The sequence below is a fragment of the Lissotriton helveticus genome, chromosome 9 (genome assembly GCF_964261635.1).
Source record: "Lissotriton helveticus chromosome 9, aLisHel1.1, whole genome shotgun sequence".
NCBI lineage: Eukaryota > Metazoa > Chordata > Amphibia > Caudata > Salamandridae > Lissotriton > Lissotriton helveticus.
Window position 1 is genome coordinate 467,352,184 of NC_136070.1, and position 17,335 is coordinate 467,369,518.

Below are 17,335 nucleotides of genomic sequence, written 5' to 3' on the forward strand. Positions count from 1 at the left end.
GGGGTTGTTATATATGTACTTCCTATCTTGTTCCACTCATCTAACCTAGAAGGGATCTACAATAAAGGATTGTCTAACCTACACAGTTGGACTGTGCATCTTCCTTTACTACACTGAGCAGCTGAATTTTGGATGACTTGGAGAGGGCGTGGGCATTAGTCTGGGAGCACAAGGTAGATAGAATTCCCAAAGCCGAGGCGAGAAGTGATTGGGGAGTGAATGATCGTTTTACGAGGTCAAAAAGGAAGCAGAGGTAAAGTCTTCCTGAGTCATTTTAGTGGGATGCATTCTGTAAATATAATTTATTTTCTTTACAAAAGTGAATACATTTGTGAAAATGGTACCAACGTTTTTAAGAAGCAACCGGGGCTGGTGGAGTAACAAGCTCTGTGGCCACAAGGCCACTATCCAGATGGGAGGCTGGTGGCCAAATGGAAGAAATCCCATCTTGTCATTGTGGAGCATGAGGCAGTTGTTCTGCATCCAACTAGCAACAGCTCTCATGCAAGAACAGAAATGAAATTGAACTAGATGGGGATCACCAGTGATGGAGATAAGTGTGTGTCATTGATATATGAGTTGGTATGACGTACCTATGTATGCATTGAACAAGGTGAGCTTAAGTTCTTAACTTGTAGGACTCCACAGAGAAGGAGAGAGTTTGAGGACTTGAACAGAGGAAATGAAAGTGGCTGGGTTCTATGGGAGGGAAAGAAGCTGAAACATTTGCTTACAGATATTCTCGAAAAGCTTATTAATCAAGATGGAATATGAGACAGTGTTGAAGTCCGCTGATTTATTTAAAAACAATGTATTTGATTTACACACAAAAGGATAGTAAGTCTCTTGATAATGGCTGATTGAAAAAATATTTTGGTACATTTGTTTTGTATGCTTTCGGGCGGAATGTCAATGGGTCACTGTAAAATGTTACTTTCTGCAATTTCCTCATTATGTGACTGTCTCTGATTCTGTAACTGAAGGCACAGGATGCTCTCACTCCTAACGTTTGAGAAGGAATGAAGTCTCCATTTTCTCAGGTCCCTACAGATGTCTTTTCTAACGTTTTCACTGGCTAAGACATAAATAAATGGATCAGCGATGCCATTGACCGTGGCCAAACACAGCAAAGCACAGTTGGCCGTGTAGATCTTCTCTTCGAACCAGCAGGTTTGTCCAGGATTCAGAGAATAAATTATGGCTCTTACAAGTAGCACCACATGATATGGTGCAAAACATGTTAGAAAAATTGATATGACCGCAGTCGTCAAGTACTTCACTTTGCGCTTCTGTTCCACACTCAGGGTGCTTGTTTGAATGACCTTTGCTATGCCACAGTTAGTATAGACAAGAACGCCTAGGGGAATGGCAAAGCCAACCAGAAATCTGGCATAGTTGAATGATGCCACCCGTGAAGGCATTGGCAAAGTTTCAAAACAGGATGATTTATTTTGGGTTTGCACCCCGTCGCTCACGGTGAACACCGGAGAATGGATGATAGCAACCGATGTACAGAGACCACATGTGATGCCAATTGCAATCCTCTGACGCCTCCAGCACCTAGACTCCACGGAATACACCACTGCCACAAATCTGTCAATTGAGATGCAACACAAGAGTAGGATGCTGATATAGATGTTGTTGAAAAATATGTATCCAGTTATCTTGCAGGCTACTGATCCCCACTTCCATTGATGGTTATTTTGAACATAAAGGACCCACAGTGGTAGAGTGCTCAGATACATCAATTCACACAGAGATAGACTGAAAAGGTACACAGCCAGCACATTCTTTCTTCTGATTTGTAGGAAAGTCAGCCATGCTGTCAAGATGTTTGCTGGTAGTCCGAGGGCAAATACAATACTGTAGGTGGCAACCAGAGCCATAGTGCTTTCCTCGAACGGTAGAGTGCATCTTTCTGTTGAATTGTTCATCGTAGTTGTTGGTCGCGGCAGACGTAAGTGAAAACATCAGAGGGCACTTTCCTACAAACTGAAAGAAAGTTGAAAAGTTAGCTGTAGAAGTGTAACACAACATAGAGCTTATAGGGTAGTAATTAGAAACAATGCATTCATATTAAATTAATTTATTGGACAACAGCTTATTGTTATTCAGATAGGAAACACATTAGGCAAAATTCAGTTGAAACACTGAAATGTAAACCTATAGGTTTTCCCAGTATTTTTAAGGAAAGGAGAAAATCAAGACACACCACGAGTAGCTGTGTTTTGCTAGGGAGCTAAAAATGGGACTAGGGAGCTAAAAATGGTGCCCCTTTAGTAAGGGTTCCATAATGCATACATTTACTGCCCTTCTCTACACGGTCTCCCCCAAACATTTTGCCTTCATTCCTCCTGTTTTCTGCATACATTTGTGTTGGATTTTAGGACTAGTGCTAAAGTGCTTGTGCTCTCTCCCTAAAATAAGGCACACATGTCTTACAACCAGTTGGCACATGTAATCTACTGATAGGTCCCTAGTAAAGTGGTACTACATGTACCCAGGGCCTATATAAATGAAATGGTACTAGAGGACCTGCCACACTTATTGTGCCACCCACTTAAGTATCCTTTTAAAACATGTCTCGGGCCTGCCAGTAAAGCCTGGTTGCAGTAAACATTTTTTTGTCAGGCCCAAACCTTCCTTTTTAATACATATGCGTCACCCCTAAGGTAGACCCTAAGCAGCCCGTAGGGCAGATGCAGTGCATTTAAAAAGTTGGATATGTACTTTTAAGTTTTACATGTCCTGGTAGTAAAAAAGCTCCTAAATTTGTTTTTCACTACTGCAAGACATACTTCTTCCTTAGGATTACATTGGGTTACCGTATTACATTTAATAAGGGAAGACCTTTGTTTGGGAACAGGTAGAGTTAGAAATTGGGTTTCTGGTTGACTGGGGTGTGAACCCTGGTCAAGCAGCAGCCACAATACTAGTCATGCTAAAGCATAAGCAAACCCCAAATTAACCTGTGCCCACCCTCTGGTAGCTTGGCAGAGAGCAGTCAGGTTTAATTGAAGGCACAGTGTAAAGTATTTGTGCAACATTCCAAACAGTAAAAACAGAAAAAACACCATACAAAAAGAACTCACACCTGGTTTATAAAAATTGACTAGATATTAATAAATAAAACAAGACCAAAATAATAAAAATCCAATCAGGGAAACCGGAGATATTGAATTTAAAATCTTTATGTCAAAATAGCACCAAAAAGGTCAAAGCACCAACATGAATTATCTGGTCACGCCAGACTGGTACAAAGCCACAAATTCAAGCCAACCATGATGGAGCATCGGCCACCTACAGGGACCAGATTAGGCCCACTGAACAAACTATCTTAAATCGTGGTTACAGAGCTTTGCGTGGATCCGAGGTGAAGAAGTGTCACACAGCTGAGGCTTTAAGTTGGGTCAGAGATACGGTGTGACTGTGGTGCAAAGTTCTATGCGTTGTCGTCGAAGGTCTGGTTGTCGGGGCTTGCGATGGGAAGTCCGGGTGTCATGAATGTGGCACGCAGCTGAGGCAATGTGTCGGCTCTGAGGAACAGCGAGGCTGGTATTGTCGTTGGGCTACCATTGACTAGGGATGCAAGGACCTGGCTTGGGGATATAGTACCTGTAATATGGGCTGGTCACAGCCGGAGCAGCCGAGATATCCAAGATGGCACCCACTGGGCACCCACCGAAGCAAAAGTGAGAAGTCTAGCATCCCGGGAGAGGGAAGGAGTGACGTCGCAGGAAAAACAGAAAGGCGACGGTTGGCCCAGCGGAAGGGAGGCGAGTGATTGGGGAGAAGAGCGATGCCGCAGAGGGAGAGTTCCCCACCAAATAACATGCTAGTATCCGGTAGTCCCCCGAGGCAACAGGACACCGAGATACCCAATGCTACGGTCCAGGGGGACCGTAGCTCCAGGCAAGTGACGTGGAGGGAAGGGTGAAGGAGGAGGTTGGCAGGAAAGGGCTTCTGGGGACTGTGGCACAATTGAGCAGTTACCAGAGAATGAGTGGTAAACCCTACACAGTACCTTCACTTTCCCAGCCCTACAACCAGTCTCTTTTATCCCTCACTAATCTCGGTGACCCAAGAATGTTGGTGAAGGGGAGCACACTGTAGAGTTATAGATATATCAGATAGACAGTGATGGTAGTGTCCTTTTCTGTTTGCCTTTTGGGGAGCACCGGCCCTGGTTGCAGTACTGAAGGAATAAAAGCTTGAAGAAGAAGGCCTTCCACTAAAGGACTGTATTGCGGGACTGTGTAGTCCCTCTCTTGTGTTGTGGTGCACTCAAACTGTCAGGACTGTTGTTAGTGAATAAAATTCACATATTGCGGTATTCTCACGGGCCACGTGTTTTCTCCTAATTGAAAGACTGGTAACTCAGGGTTCACCCTAAGTGAGAGTGGGGTAAAACCATCACAGTACCCCTTCTGAGATGCATCAGTTATGATAACTGCAGGGTGATGCGGGCCTTCTGTTCCAGGTCCAATCCACGCAGCACTGTTGATGCTTATAACATGTAGAAATGCCATGTTTATACTTAAATTAATTGCAATTTTCTTGTCCTAACCATTTGATGCCTGTCGCCTTTACCCTGGGTCACATGACTTGGTGTAGTAAGCAGTTGACCTTTATGCATTCCTCTCAGACAGTATCACAAAAGGGGACTGGCTGTTGGCAGGATGGGCCATCGTGACCATATTGGGGGGGGGGGGGCGGCAGAGATGTCACCTACCACACTTGCACTTCAATGGAGCCGCTGCTCAGCACACATACAAAGAACTAACTTCACACTAGCCTTTTGTGACTCCATACAGCCTGTGATTAAGGCAGGGGAATGAAGGAAATTCTTAAACTAGATGTGGGGGGAAGTCTAGAAGTTTCTTCTAACTTTAAAGATGGCAGCAGGTATACATATTTGCCCCTCAGACCAACTCTTCAGTCCACTCCTGGACCTGTGGATACTATAGAAGAAGCGCTGCCTTGCTACCGGAGGACTGCCCTGCTGCTGGAGGCCTACCCAACTGTCTGAGAAGTAAGACTGGACATGCTATCTTCATCCCAGGCTACATGAAATGACTCCAAGAGTCAGCTGACTGACCTTCTGTTCAGAGCCGCAGGGACATAATAAGCTCCAGAGGCCTCTCTGCAACTCCCCAGCTGAACTGCTGCAACTGGACCTGCCTGAGCCCTGCTGGCCTCTGCAAGAGTGGGTCCTTGATCCTCCAAGAGGTGCCTCTCGAGGTCCTGGGCACTTGGTTGGCATCAGAGTTCAGTCCTCTAACTACAAATGAGAAATTCTAAAGTGTTGGGCACCTAGCGACTGCAAATGGGCCTTTTCGCTGCAATATCTTGCTGCCCACGCTGACTGCCAATGTGAATCTCTAGTGAACTCAACTCTTCGTACTACAGTGACCACCAGCGACGACCGGCAACGTGAGATCTGAAATTTTCGTGACAGCACAGATAGCCCACAGTGACCACCAATGGGAAGATCCTCCAATGACTACTTGTGATGCCCGTCAGGATCTTTGCGCCACAGCAATGACCGGCCGCACCACCCGGCTTGCTCTTCGTGCTATAGCAGTCCTCCACAGCGAACTGGACTCTTCGCACTGGACTTTAAGAAGGTAACTTTTTCAGCTGGATTAACCTGGTCCCTGTGTCTGGCCTGAACTTGTGACCTTCCCTGGTCTAGCACAACTAGGTGGCTGCAAGTGGTGCTCTGTGCTTTTAGGCGCTATACTTACCTAAATCTTTGAACCTGCATATCTCCGATTGTACTGAATGGATTTCTGTCATTTTGGTATCAAATAATGTATTAAATGCTACTCTAATTTCTTAAGTTGGTGTGGGATTTCTTCTGTTGTAGGGTTTTCACTTTATTACTTCTTGTGTGCTGCATAAATACTTAACATATTGCCTCCAAGTTAAGCCTGACTGCATGTGTGCCAATTTGCCAGAGAGATAAGCACTGGTTTGTTAAGCACTGGTTAATTTAGTGACTTTTGTGGTTCCCCCTGACAAGTATTGTGACTGTTGCTTGATAAGGGCTCACACCCCTCAACCAACATACACATTTGTCACATTTATTTACAAAATATTCATAGATTAATTGCAAAAACAGGGCAAAATTTACTGAACACAGATCTACAGGCTAATATTTCACATACACCAGAATTCAAAGCTGCTTATTTACACTGTAGGAAATGTTGGTTAGATATTAATAACAGGGTAGTGTTCTGTTTTTATGATATCACTAATCTTCTTATTGCTGAAGCTAATATTTGTTGGCTGACATAGCTTTCTCTAATAACTTTGATATGAGTGTGACTTCCATTTGGCAGGTTGACTAATTTAATACATGTAAATGTTTTTAATGCACACTCTGTAAAGGCAGATTCCCGAAAGGACTTGGCAGAGATAGAAGACATTTATATTTCCCATCATCATAAATTTCATTTTGACCGCCTCATACAAATTGCAGGCAAGCAAATTTTTTAAAACTTGGTCTACCATGAAATCCATGCACTAGTTATAGCAAGAGTGGACTGTGGGATCACTATACTTGCAAGCACTTCCAGACGTACATTTCAACCCTCAAAGCAGTATACCATTCAGCACTCTGGCTTGTCAGCAGCCCATGAAATTTCGATCACATCATCCACCTATTTGATGATCTGCACTAGCTAGTCACCATGACTAGCATTCAAGTCAAACTTTGCTGAGTGGTGCTTGAAACCATCCACTGCTCAGACATCCTTACCTCACAGAATTGTCACCCATTTTTGGTGGTCTTAGAAGATTTAGAAGCAGAAAACTCTTCAACTCTAGATATCTAAAACCAGAACAATTGCCCTACAGAAATCTAACTCTGGTGCAACAATGACTTGTGGGAAATCTGTACCCCTTGATTTTGATGGGACCTATATCCTTGAATCTCAATCTCTTAAGTGAAGTCATCAATGCATTTATTTATTTATTTAAAGTGTTTTATATAGCGCTGGCTAGACCCGTAGGTATCAGAGCGCTTTACATAAGGATAAACAATGTTACAACAATGATAATAATTACACGTTACATTAAATATATGCGACACCTTAAAGAGCAAGAGGGAGAGACAAAATAGAGCGGAAAGGGGGAGAGGGGGAGTGAGAAGGGAGAGGAAGAGGGGGTGGAGGTATGAGAGATGAAGGGAAAGTCTTCCCAATGACCGACTAGGTAGGTGACGGCCGAGGAGGGAATCCACAGCCAATCATCCCTATAGCTCTCATGGTAGCTCCATCGGGCATCGGTCACATAGATAGATAGAAAGATAGGAGAAAAGAAAAAAGCAGAGTTACAGAAAACGATGAGGGGGGAATGGGTGAGACAGGGAGACGGGGAGGAAACTGTTCCCAAAGTCCGGCTGGGCAGGTGATGGTCAAGGGGGTGAACCAAGGCCGATCTCCTCAATAGCTGAACAGAGCAGCTCCACCGGGCGTCGGACATAATGCTCAGACTCTGCTGTCAGAATAGGCATCGGATAGATAGATAGATAGATAGATAGATAGATAGATAGATAGATAGGAGATAAGGAAAAAGCAGAATTACAGAAGAACGATGAGGGTGGAATGGGCAAAACAGGGAGAAACTGGTGACGGTCAAGGGGATGAACCAAGGCCGATTTCCTCAATAGCTGAAAAGAGCAGCTCCACTGGGCTTCCGACGTAATGCTCGGACTCCGCTGTCAGGATAGTGATCAGGTGTACTCAGAGGTTGTCAGAATAGCCCAGGGGAGTGAGAGAGAGACCATGGTCCAAATGAAATCCTTGAGGTCAGGCACAGTCCTGGTAGGTTTATGTAAGAAAAAGTTCAGCTCGGGGAAAGAGAGTCACCACTAAGGGTCAAGCACCCATCAGCCACAGCTTCGAGTAAATAGTGGCTCCAGGGTCTTAGACTGGGACTTAGAGGGCTGCTGCCTCTGGACATGGAAAACCGCCATGGGGGGTGCCTTGGTATATGGACCTTTGATTGTCGACCTGAAGTGTAAGAAAGAAGCTATCATCAGCAATTCATTTCAATTACAGTGAAACCAATGTGACTTTGCAGAAGCAACAGAGAAGACGCAGTCTAAACCATAAGGGTTTTATCAGCAAATTAGTTCAGGTTTCAAGTTAATTCAATCTGCACAGTTATTGAAAATATATTGTAAGACCATATATATTAAAATGATCAAGCAATAAAAATGTAAAAGGAAATTTATGAGAAAAAAGATGCATAGGATTATAAGAGAGACTAGATATCCAAAAAAAAGTGTTCCATAAAGGAGCGTCCCTATTATAATTAAAGCATCAAAAGCGACATGGGGATTTCTATGAGTAAGAAGTACCAAGTTTAAGATCAGGACCATTGGAATTATGCAGCAGCGGAGCACCAAATTATGTGGCAGGGTTGACTAAATTATGGGACAAGAAAAGGCAAATTATGTGGCACGTTATTTGATAGTATTACTTCATTATTTCAAAATTGTACACAATGTACTACTGTCTGGGCAAAGATTGCACCTCATTAGTACTAGTTGTTCACCCAAATACATAAGTAAGTAACAGAAAGTGCCCAAAAACACATGTTGCCATGTTTTTAGTAACTTTTGATCCATTTGAGCTAGAATCCAAAAACTATGTTGTTAAAATCTGCAGATTATGTATGAGATGATGGATTATGGGGCTGCGCCAAATCCTTCATTATGAGAAAAACAGCAGGGGCCGCAGAATTGCATAATTCCAGTGGCCCGGTTTATCAATCTAATGATCAATCTAATACAATAAACCATAAGCATATTGTAACTGACAAGACACACAATAAGACACCTACAGAGGAGAGAAAAACAAGGCACTGGCAAAAACATTTATGGAGATGCAACATGTGCAACTTGGGCCTGGTTACAAGTTAGGCAACGTTAGATCCAGAATGACTTCTGAAAGAATACAGTTAGCATAGGTAAATATATCAAGCATTTTAAAGGTAAATATACATTTCCAATTAAGGTGAGTAAATTTGTTATAGTTCAGCTAAATATACAGGTGGCTCTCATTAAAGGGATTATATAGCCACTCACTACTTCTGATTAATAAAATGCACACAGATTAATACACTTAAACTCACGTTGGGTATATAAATTGCATATAAAGGTGTGAAGGTTTAAATTATGCTACTCCAGTTTAAAGGAAGAAACACACATTTTTACACTCCAGAAAACCTCTTAAGATCCACCATTTTCTAAACTAATACATTCGAAACTGAAACTTATGGATTTAAACACATATCTGTTTTACTGTTGTTATCGTTTCTTTTCTTTCTCCCACATAGTGTACTCTCATTTTGCCACTTTGCCACTGACTGCACAATTTCTTTGTGGTGTACAGTCAGTGCAGCTCCTAACAGTTTCTTTGGCTCTGCCCTGGTGTCCATAATACAGCGCAGGCATAGAGGCAAAGTGCTCCCTTTATTTGCATGGGGCCTTGCCCCCATCCAAGTGAAGATAGCACTTTTAGGATAGTGCCGTAGGTATATTGGCACTGCACTATCTGTAATACAAAAGGGACTGTAACTTTTGTAATGCCAAAGTTCCCCAGGAGTGCAGAAAGCAGGCTCAGAAGGCTGTTTCACCCAAGAGGCACTTTATAGAATACAGCCCGGGTGCGCCATATAAACCTGAGACATGCAATATGCTTACAGTTTAGTACTAGATATTGTTGCCGAATATCTTATATCAAACATATTGTGCTGTAGTCAATAATAAAAAATCTGTACCATATTTTTGTAAACGATGTATATATAGTGCATAATATTTGGCAAGACGTTATCTGTGCACACAATATTCACTCGTACAACTGTGCACGGATATTGTTACAACAAGTGGTAAACACACTGAGCTAACTGTATCTTTAACTATAAGGATCTGTACGAGAGGTTGAAACCGTATGATGGAAAAAAATGTAGAGTATTTTCTGTAAAGCATTCATAAGATGCTAATAAGATTTCTTGACACTTATGAAATGAGTACCATAGTAATGACCCCACAGGCACTGGTTTGAGCAAGGCAAATGGCGCATTACACTATTATTGGGGTAGTAAAATACAACAATTTTCAGGGCTCGATGGGGCCCTCTGGGGTCTGGTTCTCGGTGCATTGCATCTGCTGCATCAATGCTAGCCACTCCCCGGATTGAAATATGTATTATTAGTACACAAATCAATTTGTCCATTTCATTGCCATCATTAAAGTTAACACACTTGAATGGAATCTGTGACCACGTGACTAACCACCTTCGTAGATGCAGTATTCCACCGAGGGAGCTGGTCAATCAATGGTTTGGTGCATCTTGTGGAAGCGTTTACGAAAGATATTCCTTACTTTCACTAAGACTTTCAATACAGGGCCAGTTCTAAAAGTGTACACATTTGAGAAGGTGAGTGTGGTTGAGTAAGACAGAGCACATGCGAAAAGTGAAAAGGAAACATGGTTGAGAGCAGCTACAAGAGAAAGTCTGCCAGCTTGCGGTTTGGAGGCATTCTCCACCCATCATAACTCTGCAAGTTAAACTGAAAGTTGTACACGTGCAAGCATTCCTCAAAACATGCTGTTTCTTTCGTCTTCAGAAATGACTATTTGTGACCTTTGCAGCAACGACATTTAAATAAATGAGTATTGGTAAAGCCAATTGGGGCTGACTTTAATGCGCTAACATATCCCTAAAGCTAGGCATAAATGGGCAGAGAATTTTTTATACCATGGGGCAGATTTACAATCCCCTTGCGCCTCTTTTACGCCGCCGATGCTTCTCTTTTGTGACGCAGCGGCGGCGCAAAGCCAGCGTCATGCTGCGGGTTATTTACAACGTGACGCATCTGGGAGATGCTTCACGTTGTAAAGCCCTGCACCACATGTAGGCGTTCTGGCCAGGGGGTGGGGGGCCTTCCGGCGCAGGAACGCCTCCTAAAAGTGGCTGAGTGAAATCTACAAGATTTCACTGAGTCACTTTTAGGGCCATGCTGCATCAATAAATCACGCCATTGCTCTCGTACCTAGAGGTGCCTTTTTGAGCTTCTAGGGGCTCCCGTTGAGCGGAACACCCTTGTAAACTGACAGAGGGGACAGAAGTGAAATTACAGGCCCCAAGGTGATTTGCAGCTGCTGTCGCCTACATCATTCCTCTCGCGCTCATAGACGCCTATTTAAGCTGCTGGAGGTTCCCGCTGTGCGGGATGCCCATGTAAACCGACGGAGGGGGCAGAATTGAATCTACAGGTGCCGCTCACGGTGTATCACGGTGTGTCTCTTGCCAACTGAGGACTTTGTTTCCCTGAGGACTTCGTGGGACCCTTGCCTGTTGTGTAGCGGATAAGTGTGGGCTGCGAAGGGGGAGAGCAATTTAGACTCTGACAGCCGCCGAGGGACTGCGAGGTCCAGCAGGCTCTGAGTCACGCAGCTGCTGCCTCTTCCCTCGGCGTCCCCGCCCCCCCCCCCGCCCGGACACTAGAATTACTTTGCGGCCCCCGCTCCGCGGGATCCGCTCACGGTGTATCACAGTGTGTCTCTTGCCAACTGAGGATTTTTTTGTTTCCCTGAGGACTTCGTGGGACCCTTGCCTGTTGTGTAGCGGATAAGTGTGGGCTACGAAGGGGGAGAGCAATTTAGACTCTGACAGCCGCCGAGGGACTGCGAGGTCCAGCAGGCTCTGAGTCACGCAGCTGCTGCCTCTTCCCTCGGCGTCCCCGCCCCCCCCCGCCCGGACACTAGAAATACTTTTCGCGCCCCCGCTCCGCGGGTGCCGCTCACGGTGTATCACGGTGTGTCTCTTGCCATACGGAGGACTTTGTTTCCCTGAGGACTTCGTGGGACCCTTGCCTGTTGTGTAGCGGATAAGTGTGGGCTACGAAGGGGGAGAGCAATTTAGACTCTGACAGCCGCCGAGGGACTGCGAGGTCCAGCAGGCTCTGAGTCACGCAGCTGCTGCCTCTTCCCTCGGCGTCCCCGCCCCCCCGCCTGTAGTGCTAAAATCGCGCTCCCAGTCCCGCAACGGCGGGACACAGCCCGGGGCTAAGCCCGGGCAAAGGGCGGGCCCTCTGAGGCCCTCGTAGGCCAGTGTAGGCTGGGCTGGGCCTACTCTCTTTCGCCTGCTTTGTACTGGATCTGTGGTCATTGACACAGGCGATGGACACGACATCGCCGGCTGTGGAGGGAATTACTGGGAAGGTGGTGAGAGCCAGTAATGGGACTTTGGACAACTATTTCTCTAGGGCATTGGGTGATGGGGATAAGGAAACCTCCCTGGCTGAGCGTAGGGCTGAGCGTCGTCGCTCTATCGAGAACTTGAAAAATAGGCCCCCTACTGACACCACTCATCATTTTGTCGCCCAGGAGGGAGGTTCATCAAACATTAGTGAGGACCTATTATCTCAGGATGGCGTCCCTCTTTTATTGCGGGATTGTATTCCCAACGCCTGTTTGCCTCCCGGCCAGGACTCAAGTGCCCCCCCCCCTCCCCAGTCTCAGTTGTACGGCTGTTGATCTAACCACCCAGACCCCCACTGCAGTAAAGCTAAGGAAAACGAAGCCGAAGCAAGTAGTAGTGGTAGAGATGCATGGCCCACCTCCAAATAAGAGAAGAAGGAAGTTGAGGGGAGGGCTGGGTAAAACCAAAATCCCCACTCCGATTTCGGGAAAGCTTCAAAGCCCCCTCTCTTCCCTGATAGGGCAATAGTGGAGGTGCCAGAAGTTCCATCTGTCAGGGGTACCAACATCACAGACCACGACAATGTTCCGGGGGATACACAACTGATTGCATTACCCCCCGTTACTTCGTTAGGGAACCTGGAATTTTTACTTAGGTCATTGCTCCTGCCCATCAGTGAGAGCATAAAGAAAGTGGAGGATAGACTCACCAACTTGGAGACTGCCATAAGTAGTATGAAAACCTCGGCTATTATCCTAGGTAGACTCTCTGAGTCTAATTCTCCCTCTAATCATCTTCCTAACTCTCAAACCCTTGCAACTAACCTAGGACCTCCCTTAGTGATTACTACTGCCCCCCCTACGCAACCTCTTATGGTCAACCCTGCCCGATACAAAATAGTAAACCTATTATTCCACCTTTGCAACCAGTAGGTCCAGTTCACCCTACGACCGCTTCCAATGGGGCTAGATCCAATAACTATATAGCTCCCCCACCCCCTGATAAGCCTGCCCTTAGACCACGTAGACCCGACCTGCCCCCCGAGGCCAATCGCTTCATGGTAGTTATGGCTGGGGTTCCCGCCCTTGAGGTGGGCGAAGGTGAGAACTTTCACTCACTTAAAAGTAAAGTCATTAAATGGCTGAATTGGAATAGACCTCTCCCGGCCCATCTTAATAATGAAATTATCATGGTGAGAAGGGTACCTTGGCTGGGTAAAACCAGAAAATCTATAACTGGGGATTGTATTACGGTGAGTTTTCGAGACCCTAGGACAGTTCACACATATGTGCCGGGTTTAATAGATCTCTCGATTCCACCATTCAGACATTGCCAGTGTCTTTCTTCTTCCCCCCTACCCATATGCACCATGACCAAGTCCTAGGTAATTGGACGAGGGTTGAGCGGAGGGGTAAATTTCGTGGGTATGAAGCAAGACCGGTTTTTCTGCCCCCGGAGACCCCCTTCTGTGATTATAACCAATTCAACTGTCTTAACGGGCTGTATGGTGTTGATTGACTGCCTCCAGCCCTAGTTCCCACCCCCCCATTAGTGGTAATGGTCTAGATGTAACATCGGGTACCAGCTCTTCTTCCATTCCCCCACCTGTAATGCCTCCTACCGCTGTCCCGGTGTACTTACCTTCCCAGGGAATAGAAACAATCGATAATAATGTAGTTGGAGATATGGGCCAATGTCTAGTAGCCGTAACCCCTTCCATCTCTACACTGGTGCACATACACTCTCATGGAGCTCATTCACCCGTCCCTGCCCATTTTCCTGCTACGATGGTTCCCCCAGTTGCCAACAAGCCCCCAATCTCCAATGTACCCGAGACCATTGAACTATCCCCCTGTTTCCCTGGTTTTAAATTTGCCAGCTGGAATATTGCAGGTTGGAATCGGCAAATGTCGTCCTTGGGCTGGAGCGAAATCCTTTCTGATTTTGATGTTTTATGTCTACAAGAGACCTGGGTAACCACTGATATCAATCTCGATGGATTTGTGTCATATAACAACCCGGCACAGAGGTCCAATATGGGCAGGGCCAAAGGGGGGCTAGTAATTCTACTTTCAGTGAATCTTCCTGTTTGTATGAAATTACACCAGTCTGTGGGTCACCATTCACAAATTTTAATTCTGGAACATGTAAGGGGCCATGTAACTATGTTGATTAACCACTACAACAGTTTGTTTGATGCTTCTAACACTACTGTGGTGGATGAGTTGGGTTTAGCCGTGAGTAACATTCGTAAGGGCATTCATAAATCTTTCGATATCATCTGGGGAGGGGATTTTAATATTCGTACCTGTCCCCATTCATTTACCAGAATCTGCGGATATGATGGGAATAACGGGGAAAACAGGGCACATTTTATTCACTCACCCTATGGTAATTCTCTTAATTCTTTTATGTTAAATATGGCCTCCGTTATCGATCATTTATTGGTTTCTACACATTTTGTCCCTTTTTGTACGGTTCCCATTGTTGCCGACCTTGGAAGTAGTGATCATAATGCTATTACTTTGTCGATCTCTGTTTGGGGGCTACCAGTTAACACTCAACGCCTGATAATTGAAGATGTAACCCCCTGTAGGCAGAATGGTATCCGTATTAAGTGGTGTATGGGTAACTCCGAGAAGCTGCAGCTTAAAATCATAGAAGCAGGGTTTGCTGCAATATATAAATGTTTGGACCCAGAGGCATCCCCTGAGTGCATTATAGTTGATTTTGTGGAGTTAGGCGCAATTATAAAAAGATGTCTTACCATTACCAAAGGCCAAATTAAGAAGGAAAATGTTGGTTGGTTTGATAGTATGTGCACTAAATCTCTCCGGGAACTCAAGCAGGCACTCACTAAACAACCTAGAGACAGAGAGGCTATTATATCCCTTAGAATGACATACAAAACCATCTTAAACGCAGGAAACAGGAGCTAAGGGAACAAGCTTGGGATGCTCTTAACAAAGCAGCTATATTGCATGATAGTAGGCTCTTCTGGACCACGGTTAATAGTCCCTTTCTTGTAAAAGAAGACTTCCCTATATTGTCAGCCCAGGTTAGTGAAGCGAACTGGGTTGCACACTTTTCAGAAATTTTTAAAACGACTAGGGAGAATTGCGCTACTTTTTCCCCCCCCCATGTTCGAAACGAAGTTATCCCTGGACATTACTCTACAAGAAGTGGAAACTGCTATTAGTCAGAGTAAAGGAGGAAAGGCACCGGGACCTGACGGGGTCCCGGTTGACCTGTATAAATCCAACCCGACACTTTGGAGCCCACTCCTAACACAGGTGTCTAATGCCTCAGTCATGGAGAGTACACCACCTACCTGGACTGATTCCATAATCCTACCCATCTACAAGAAGGGAGATAGAGGAGAGGCCAAGAACTACCGCCCTATCTCCCTTCTGGATTCCTCCCTTAAAATTATGAGTAGGGTTCTCCTGATGCGTTTAGAGGAATGGGCGGAGGAAAATAAAATTCTGGCCGAGTCCCAATACGGTTTCCGTAAAGGCCTTGGGACAACAGAGCAGTGTATCAATCTCGATCTCCTCATCGGAACGTACACAAAAGCGAAACATGGCTCTCTATTTCTCTGTTTCGCTGATCTCTCGAGTGCCTTTGATTTAGTGGACCATACTCTGTTATGGGCCACTTTATTGGACATGGGAGCCCCCCCAGCAATTATATACTTCCTGGCCAGACTCTACAATAACTTATCGGCTCAGATCCGTTATGGCCAGGCAGGTGAATGCACTGGGAAAATTAGGGTTAACACAGGCATAAGACAAGGCTGTGTGCTGGCCCCTCTGCTTTTTTCCCTTTTTATAAATTCTATGGAGTCCAAATTGAAGAGGGTACAGGCTGACTCCCCGCAGGTTGGTGGTTATCCTGTGCCAGTCCTGCTATATGCCGACGATACGGTTTTACTCTTGCGTACTCCAAACGGGCTCCAAAATTTAATGAACTATTTTTATGACTTCATTAAGGGGAGAAAACTGAAAATTAACAATTCCAAGACTTACATAATGGCCTGTGGCAAACGGATGAAACTTTCCAAGCCGTTTCATTTTAATAATCACAAAATTGAGGTGGTGGACAGATTCTGTTACCTTGGAGTAACATTCAATAACAGAGGGACTTGGGCACCTGAGATTTTAAACGTGAATGCTAGGATGGGCAAAAGCTCCTCTGGAGTATTCCGATTTGCATCTAAGCTAGGTAGTCGCCGCATACCAGACATGTTAAATATCTATAGGCATAGATGTGTATCCATTGCTCTATATGGTTCTGGTATATGGGGCTATTGTAACCACAGGGAACTGCAAGTCACTGAGAACCGGTTCCTTAAAAGACTCCTTTGTCTACCCTCCTCGGCATCTAATGAACTGTGCCATAGCGAGGTGGGCATGAACCATCTTACAGACCTAATGGGAATGAGACCTTTAATGGTCTGGAGGTCAATCTGAGTTAAAGATGAGACTGATTTTACCAGGCGGATTATTTTAGATTGTCTCCTTTTGGACAACGCCCCCAAGATTCCCTGGTTAAATTATGTTTCATCTTCCTTTAGTGAAATCTTTAACCTCGACATTGTTAATGACCCCCATAGTGCTGTTACTGTACCAAAAAAGGAACTTAAAAATGTCTTTATAGAGACCAAATCTAACTCCCGCAGGACTAAATGCAGCCTCATGTCCACTCATGTATTTTATTATTCTAATATGTTGGAAGACAGGGGCATGCCTATGTACCTTAAATCTATTACCAAGCAATCGCACCAGTTTGTTCTCACGAGGCTGAGACTTGGTATTGTACATAACCTAGTGGCTTTTCCAGTGATGAAAATTCATAGCCAATCTCCCTGCCCCTGTGATGGCCTAACTAGGCAAAGCACTTTGCACTTTATGCTTATTTGCCCTTTTTATATGCATCTTCGTCGTTACTATCTCAGACCTGTTTTAAAAAAATATTCTGTGTATACTACAGCCCAAGCATTGAAACTGTTATTTGCACTTGATACCATGGATATCTGCTTTTTTACTGCTACTTTTTTACTTAAAGCTGTTTCACATAGGAAAAGCCTGGTGTTTTAATCCCTTTAATCCCATTAT

The 17,335-nt window shown here is 44.8% G+C and overlaps 1 protein-coding gene across 2 annotated transcripts in view; it reads right to left on the reverse strand.

The window, feature by feature from the left end:
- Nucleotides 1-781: 781 nt before the first annotated feature.
- Nucleotides 782-17,335, reverse strand: part of GPR132 (G protein-coupled receptor 132) — a 276,870-nt gene continuing 260,316 nt past the window's right edge. The window contains exons 2-3 of one of the 2 annotated variants that reach the window (XM_078662083.1): nt 7,591-8,018; nt 782-1,992 (exon numbers count right to left, since the gene is read on the reverse strand). In XM_078662083.1, coding sequence (XP_078518209.1) covers nt 918-1,934 — 1,017 coding nt within the window. In that variant the 5' untranslated portion in view covers nt 1,935-1,992; nt 7,591-8,018 and the 3' untranslated portion in view covers nt 782-917. The remainder of the gene's footprint in view (nt 1,993-7,590; nt 8,019-17,335) is intronic. The other variant, XM_078662082.1, reaches the window with a different exon arrangement.